The sequence below is a fragment of the Antrostomus carolinensis genome, unplaced genomic scaffold (genome assembly GCF_000700745.2).
Source record: "Antrostomus carolinensis isolate BGI_N321 unplaced genomic scaffold, ASM70074v2 scaffold56056, whole genome shotgun sequence".
In the NCBI taxonomy this organism is placed as follows: Eukaryota; Metazoa; Chordata; class Aves; order Caprimulgiformes; family Caprimulgidae; genus Antrostomus; species Antrostomus carolinensis.
The window spans coordinates 484-9272 of record NW_010322225.1 but is presented as its reverse complement, the minus strand read 5'-3'; the positions used below and the strand labels follow the sequence as shown (position 1 = coordinate 9272).

The 8789-nt window shown below is 40.1% G+C and overlaps 1 protein-coding gene across 1 annotated transcript; it reads left to right on the top strand.

Moving 5' to 3' along the window:
* Positions 1–1236: 1236 nt before the first annotated feature.
* Positions 1237–8499, top strand: LOC104517893 (kell blood group glycoprotein; the record flags this gene model as incomplete). Its single annotated transcript, XM_010170149.1, has 9 exons — positions 1237–1360; positions 1871–1981; positions 2961–3059; positions 3602–3679; positions 4118–4221; positions 5152–5262; positions 6876–6943; positions 7433–7590; positions 8407–8499. Coding segments are annotated over 9 exons (946 nt in total), but the record flags the coding sequence as incomplete, so codon positions are not given.
* Positions 8500–8789: the final 290 nt, after the last annotated feature.

Genomic DNA, 8789 nt, shown 5'->3' with positions numbered 1-8789 from the left:
GTTGTGTTGGCTGCTAGCTGAGGGCTAGCCCGGTGAAACTATCACACCTTACAATTGCAAGACTGCTGTGGCTCTATATCCACAGTTTTAGCTGATACTAAGGCTTAGCATACATACCCAGTAGACTTGCACATGCACGCACCATATATGTGCACACATATAAATGATAGATATATATGTCACACAGATCAACACAGATGGAACGTAGTGCCTTTACTGGCACCCACCAACCCATAGCACTCACACAAACATGAACAGCTTGGACAGTCTGATCCTATTCCTCCTCTTCAGCTGATCAGGATTCGTCTACACTAGTGAAATATATCCATGTACACATACAATAAGGATCACTACACTGGCTGGGCTTAGATATTCAGTCTGTCCAGAAGCTGGCCCCAGATCCCCTGGTGTCCACAGCTGCTGGCTGGATATATGAGTCCCTAGGTCTTGCAGCTCTGCTTTGGTCGCTGGTACTCTGTTCTCTTCCTGTTACAAACACTCATATAAAAGCAAATCTCTCCAGTAACTGGTTCAAACTGGTAGTGTCTCCAATAGTCAGCCCTCAGACCCTTGCTCTCTCCAGCAGCTGGCTTGAACCAAAGTCCCTCCAGTAGTCAACTCTCAGACTCCTTGTCTCTCCAGTATCCAGTCCCTTCCACACATACAGAGAGTAGAATGTTATTTAAGAACAGCATTTATTAAGATAGGACAGATTCTGGTGACCATGTGAAGGGGTCAGTCAGACAGATGTCCTGGCAAACTACAAGTTTATACACAACCATTCCCTCTTACCACCTTTCCTCTCAATTTTCTCATGTGTGTTCTCCCCAGTCCATCACAATCCTTCCCTTTCCCTTCTCTTGGTCCTTCCCATAAACATCGCATAATAGGTCTCACAGAGTCCCACAGACCCCTCGGAATATTCTATAACAAGTTTCACCCAGTCCTAAAAATGCTCTTTCTCCTGCTTTCCATAAAGAATCCTGCTCTTGAGCAGGAAATTACCCCTTGAGTCTTCACAGTGCTCTGTGGAGAGAGTTTCTTTGGTTGATGAATGTCAAATTATCCTTCTTTGATAGCCTGAGGTGTAGCCCATTCCGAGTACTTTGTTGTCATTGTTTGGGTTACTAGGGTTCTTCTGCCTCAAATTATTCCTCTAACACTTGCCACACCTCTGTTTTTACAGTCACTATAAACAATCAATCTTCAATCTTTTAAAATGTCATTTTCCTACAGGGTCCTTCACATTTATATGATTATTTGTCTGGTTGGAAATCTCTCCCCAGCCCTTGACAGTCGATTCCAAGATGCACGTTGGGAGCTATCAAAGATTCTTTATGGAGAAATGGAATCTAGAATGGTGAGTTAGCCTTTAACCATCTTATTCAGCTTCCGCAGCAGCTGAACACCCTATTACACACCTTCTGGGTGTTCTCTTGATGTCTTTGCCTGGATGGAGTTTCTTAGACTTGGGGAGGAAAACTGCTCTAATAGGCCATTAAATGCTTCCTTTTATCAAAGAAAAGTGGGAGTAAACATGACAATCAAAACTTTAGAGACCTAAGTGCACTGTATCATGTAGTAGGGAACAGTAGATGGATGGTCATCTTTCTTCTATGTATTTTTCTCAGCTAGTATTTGAATCTTCATCTTGTGTAAAAGTAAGTGGAGTAAATCATAAGGAAATCAATGTTTTACCTGATTAAATTTTTCTGAGGTAGCTTAAATTCAACTACATTACTTATCATTCACTGCCATCATTTTTAAATCACAGCATATATGATACTGACTGCATGTTTGCATATCTTTTTACTGTCTTCCTATCTCTGTCCTCACTCTCGTGTCTCTATTTCTTTCTCTGTTCTTACAGATCCCAGCTGAGCGCTGGAGGAAGTGCCTGACTGATACCAGCTCTTTCTTTGAGCCAGTTCTAGGGGAGATGATTGTCCAAGAAATTTTCCCTCAGCAGACCAAGAAACTTGTAGGTATTCATCCTCTTAACCCCCAAGCAGAGTTCAATGTCATGTCTTTCTTTTTTTGACATGCCAACTTAAGACCACATCGAGGCAGCAAAATCGTGTTGCACACATGCGCATATTCCTGTAGTTATGCACTTCCTCTCCTTTTCGGGGAATGAAAGATGTCAGAACAAGACATTGCTGTCATTACAAGAATAATTAATGCTAAAATACCAGTTATTATCTTTTTCTCAACTGCTAGCAAAGTCATTTGTGCAGTACCAATACCTATGACAGCCCTACAAATGTATGTAGTCTCAGTGTGCTTTCTGGAATGACAGTTAGTATTAACAGTACTAATCATCAATCTGACATATTTAAATAAGATTTTCAATTGCAAAGCCATTAAGCCATCATATGACCAGTTGCACAGAAACAAATCAATGTCAAAACATTCTGAGGCAGTCCACAAAAAAAGGAACACCTGTCTGCAGTGTGGCAAAGATATCTTTTTTTCCTATAATGACCAGGGTTCCTTTTGATTTTGAGGGAAGTTAGTGTAGGCACCAGGTTTTATAAAAGATGAATGAACAAAACATACTTTTGTGAAGGAGAGACTCAGATTGCCATAACTTTGGAAAGGGAGACACCAGAATGAGTGTGGATACTGAATTTTCATTTCACTCAAGAAGTGAGGCAATCATTTGGTCCATTGCTATCCCAAAAGGGATTGAATGAAAAAGAATTATGTTTCCCTCTTAGTTACCATGAGAGGCAAGATGAAAAGGTGTCTGGAGAGAATGGTGAGCCCTGTGAGGAACCACTGGATGCCAAACAACTTAAGCCAAAATCATCGTGGAAACTGAAATCTCCTCTTTCATAAGAAGAAGAGGAATTTTCCCCAAGTTATTCTGTGGTTGAATCGCTGGAACATGGGAAGGATAGCTAAGCCTGAACAATGTTTTTGTGCGTTCTTACTGTGCTACCTTTTCTCCATGGCAGGCTGATCAGATGTTCTCTGAGATCCAAGATGCACTTTATCGCCAACTGGATCAGTTGGAGTGGATGGATGAACAGACTCGCCAGAAGACTAAAGCCTTGGTGCGTGCAGAGGGCAGAAGTTACTGAGACCTTCCTTTCCCTGAAGCCCTTGGAAAAGGAATCGAAGGGGCCTGCACCTTCAGATCCTGCTTCTACAGGCACACAATCTTAAACAGATATCTTATACACACTGAAAATTGTAGGTGGTTTTATAAGTGCTATCATGCACATGTGATCATACATTTATGTCTAGGCATAGAAAGGCTCAATGTTTCTCTGTTGGTGGATACTCTGAATTAATTGTATTAGATACAATTCAGTTTTATACAACTACAGAGGTTAAAAACTATAAAGCTGAATGCTAGAAAACAATGCTATAAAGAAAAAGAAGTGTAGAATAACATTAGGCCCCAGGTCATTGAGGTAAGAAAGCAGAGTAGCAAGAGATTTCTTGTTTTAACAGAGCAGCTGTCATTTTGAAGGGCTGATTCTCAGATTGTTTAGGTTGTTTAGAAATGGAGTTTAAAAAGGACTTCTAGAATGTAAAGCCTCCTATTAGTCACATTTCTTTTTGTTCATTTGTTTGTTTATTATGATTTTAGGTTTCTGAACTACAAGTGGAGATTGGCTATCCAGCTTACATACTCCAGACTGACAAAGTGAACCTGGAATACCAGAATGTGAGCTATATAATGTAAACATGCCTGCCTCATTGTTGGCAGTTTACCTGTACCAACTGCTATCTTTGCTGCTAAAAGAGGCTATGACCTCCAGAGCAATGCACATTTCCTGCTGTTCATTTTCTGAGAACATATGGACCCAGAGAACCTTTATTTATTGCTTCTATATTGTTGCCTATGCTGTCTCCAATTTAGAGTGGCTGGCCTGATAGACATTGGTCGTGACCTGCTTGTATGCTCTGTTTGGCTTGCAGATAATATTCCTGTCATATCTTAAATTGAATGTCTTTAGAACTTTAGAATAAACCATAAGTATTCCATTGGTTTGTCTTTTGATTAACCCTTTTTTGACCTATGGGTCTTTTCTGTTTCTCATACTGTGCAATTCATTCCTTGCTCATGCTCTATGATAATCACATTACCTGTCTCTTCCTTCAGTTGGAGTTGAATGAAGACACTTTTTTCCTCAATGTGGTGGCTTGCTTGAAAGTACTGAGGGAAAATTCCTACTTGAAACTCCTTCAGGATCACTCACAGCATAAGTAAGTGTCAGATACTGATCTGAAAAACAAACCAGAATCACACACTGGAGGACTAACTGAGGTTGGAAGGGACTTGTGGAGATCACCTAGTCCAACCATCCTGCTCAAAGCAGGGTCAGCTAGAGCAGGTCACTCAGGACTGTGTCCAATTGTATGTCTATATCTCTCTTCTACTAGAGAAGTAGGGCAGATGTGGGAGGTTTGAGCAGAACTGGACACAGTACTTCCAGATATGGTTTCACCACTCCTGAATAGAGGGGCATAATCACCTGTCTTGACTGGCCAGTAACCCTTCTCATGCGAAACAAGATGATGTTGTCCTTCTTGCTGCAAGTCTGTATTGCTGCGTCCTGCTTTAAAAAGCCTTGAATCTGGAAGCCTGTCTTGTGCCAATGGTACCAAAAGTCCCCATGGTTGTGGAGGGAGCCCCAGACCCCTGAAAAAATAACCTTTTTTGCTGATGAACACTTGAGTAAGAGGGATAGCTGGTTCTCCTGGAATTAGCAACAAAGCAAACAGCAAACCAGTGTGATTATGTGAATGCTGGCAGAGTCATCTCAAAGGCAGGACATAGGATGCTTTAGAAGGCAGGCAGCGTTGACAGACATGCTTGGGACCTTACACCACCTGAAGAGTATTCTGAGCAGGACTTCACAGAAAGTTATTAATCCTGACTTACTGACAGAGGATTTGTGAGGGTGAATTCCTTAATGTGTATGAAAGCTAAGCTACTAACTCTGACCATCTGTAAAGAAATTAAGGTTTATTTCAAACATCTTTAACTCTAGATAATGTGAATTTTATCATTTGCTGCTGCTATATGAACAGTTCTACTGAGCAGACCATTTTTTGCAAGCCCAGTAGAGGAAAGGAGCAAGATACGAGATAAGTACTTAATACATTCTCTCATTTCTCTTTTTCTGCTTCTAGCTGGCATGTGTCCCCCTGGACTGTGCATTCATACTACTCAATAAGGCACCACATGGTGGTCTTTCCTGCTGGAATGTTCCGCAGCCCTTTTTTCCACATGGAGTTTCCCAGGTATGGAGGGGCTGCAAAGGTGGAAGTTGAATGTAGTCACTTGGCTGCACCATGTTTCCAGGAAGAATCTTAATGGGTCTGTCTTTAACCTCTTTTTCTTACTGCATCCCAGAAAGACACAGTAAAGGGGTGGGGGGGGGGGTTGGAAAGGAGCTTCTTCTAAAGCTAGATGGATTATGCCTTAAGAATTCTGAAAGAATGTGATCACTGACTGTGCTGGAGCAAAATCAGAATCTAGGTGAAACTAAGCTAAGCCAAGTATATTGCTCCAGAGCAAAGAGGCAGAAGTCTTATCTAGATTAACTACAAAGAAGGTATTTTGCCTTTGCCTCTCATTTTGTAGATTCCAAGAATTCTTGAAATCTAACCCATAGAAATATAACCCAGAGAAAATAGGAGCCTCACAGAGCAACTTCTTATCAGAAGTCTTTTTCATATGGATCAAACACAATTCTTCTCTTTCTTTTTTTAAAATAAACTTTCTCTAATAAGCAAATACATTTCTAACTCAGTCATCTCCATAACAATGACACTTCTGTAGACCATACTCTTATAGTTGGGTTCTTTCATCATATGGAACAGATCTGTTAGGCCGTATTTTTCTGATATGAAAAGCACTTAAAAGTTGACTGTAAAAATATAATTTGAGGTCCTTTTTTGCACAATAATGGACAGATACTTCTTCTAATCCCATTGTACTGAAATATAAGCTCACACTGTGTCAAGAGGTTAGAAGTTTGAAAGAAACGTGTCTCAGTTAAAAGTAATTATTTTCTCCATGATGATTTTCTACTAGTAGTTGTATGACATCTTCTAGTGCTTTCAGTATTTCATGAATTCATTATAGTATGAAGAACAGGTCACCTCAAAAAAATAAAGAAAAAATATTTCCAGTGGTATGGGCTGTCACTTATCATATTCTTCCTCTCTGAAAAAGTGTCTACAATTTCTTATTCTTTTTGTATTCAGTGTTAGTAAAATACATTTTTCTCACTGTCATCCCAGTTGAGTAGACTGATAAATCAAACTTGATCATCTTTTCGTGAGTTGACAAAATAACATTTTCTCAGATGATGTTCCAAAGTTTAAACTTTACTGACAAAAGCCAATTCAGATGATTGTGAGGATTAGAAATAAGAAGTCAACAAAGCAGTACAATTGTTATAGATTCATAGAATGGTTGGGGCAAGATTGCTTCTCCAGCCATTCTGCTTTTTTACGGTTAACATTGCAGTTAATTTCTGTGCAGCAGTTCAACCAGTAGTGGGTAAATAAGGACATATCTCAACAAGAATATATGTCATTAGAGTTAACAAAGGCAGAATCTCATTCATGGACTCTTCATTATTACGATGGCTTATTAGCAATGGATATTTTAATGCAAGTACATAGTACAATTTTAAGCATTGGCAGAGTAATTTACACTTGTATTTGGGTTTTTACAGAGTGTATCACATCTCAGAAACAATAAATAGAAAGTGTTTCTGTGTACACTCAGAGTAGAATGCTCCTGTGCAGCCCAAAGTGGCTTCTTTATAGCTCAGTGGCTGTAAAGAATGCTCACCTGCCTTCTTTTTCTTTCCAAAAGCACTGTCTTCATGTTTGTTTTTCAGTGCTGTGAACTTTGGAGCTATTGGGGTCTTCATGGCGCATGAACTTCTTCACACATTCTATGGTTATGGTGGGTACCAGCTGTGGTGTCTTTGTTCATTCTTCTTGGTCCCTATTGGTACTTTCCCTCAGGGGATCTTAAATCCTGGTCCCTATATTGATGTATCTATATATACATATATAGAATCATAGAATGGTTTGGGTTGGAAGGGACCTTAAAGATCATCTAGTTCCAACCCCCCTGCTATCAGCAGGGACACCTTCCACTAGACCAGGTTGCTCAAAGCCTCATCCAACCTGGCCTTAAACACCTCCAGGGAGGGGGCATCCACAGCTTCTCTGGGCAACCTGTGCCAGTGTCTGACCACCCTCACAGTGAAGAACTTCTTCCTATATAAAAGTACATATATAATTAAGGTAGACGAACCTAAGGAAAACCCATTCTTAGGCCATGCTGACTACTAAGAAGACTCAGTGATTAATGCGAGGAATACAGATTTCAGCACCTGAAATACCTTTAATTTCGAGGTTTTGTTGTGTTTTTTTTTTCTCCCCACAGTGCTGCCTGGGGGTTGTCCTACATGCAACAGAAGTGTGCTACAGAAATCTATAGACTGCTTGATTAAACAGTATGAAAGCTATAGCTTTAAGGTCAATGGTACTTTTACACTGTTGGAGAATACAGCTGACACTGGAGGGCTCACCATTGCTTACCAGGTATTGTAGTCTACTTCTCTAGTCTCATAGTCTCACCACAAAACTCAACCGCCGTGCCACAAGATTGCTCTGCTGCATCCCTCTCCTAGGTGCTGTTCCAGTTCCAGATTTCTTGCATGCCTGTGCCGGTGAGGCATGTGCCCTACATATCCTCTGCTATTGCAGACATAGGTTCCTCATAAAGCTTTGCTCATAATCTCCAAGTAAGACCACTTCTCCCCTTCACCAGTTCTGGGATGGGCCCTTCTTTACTTCCCCATTTACGTCATGTGTACAAAAGCACGTTATTATTTATAAGTTTATGTTATACCTGAGGAACTAAGCTGAGACATGAAACAGAATTCTGTGTGGTGGTAAAATGACTCCATAATGTTTTCAGCAATACTTTAATCTAGAGGGAATTTTTTATTTCCTCATGCAGCAGTGCAGCAGTTTAATTAATTACTGAGTGCAGGGTGCTCTGAGATCTCTAGGCCTCAGATGGTACTTATTTCATTCTTGTACAAAAAATGCTGGGAGTTGGAAAGCCTCTTAATTTTTATTCACATATTTGTGACTTTCCTTGAAAGTTTCATTCCTGGTGCAGTCACCGTTATCTTCTGTTATGATGATGTGTGTGTGGTACTGTCTGAAATGGGAAGCAAAGGATTTATGTTGTTATTCTCCTAATCTTAGAGTTATTAGGGGCATGACCAGCAGCAGGGAGAGAGATACCAACTTACTAATTTATTAAATATATATTAGATTGACAGAAGTCATGGTTTTGGGACACTGTCTGAAGGGGGATTTATTATAATTAATTTTCTCTCTCCACAGGCCTATAAGAATTGGCTGAAAAAGCACAAAGAGAAGGATTTACCTAAAACTGGACTTTCACACGACCAGCTTTTCTACCTCAGTTTTGCTCATGTAATGAATTCTAGGCTAGTCTTGTGTCTCTCTCACTCTCCATTGTCTTCCACATTATTACAGTTTGTTTTTCTCAATATTCAATCACTTTTCCCCCTCTTCACAGAACTGGGAATGACCTATGTTTCTGGGAGATTCAGAATCTCATTTAGAAAGCTAAAATTCACCTGTTATGGATCTCAAAGCTAACAAAAGGCCTGTCTGCATAGATCTTTTACAAAGCTCTGAAATGTACCAAAATTAAGTTGTAGCAGTCAAGTTCTGTCAGAGAAAGCATGCTTCATTGCCAG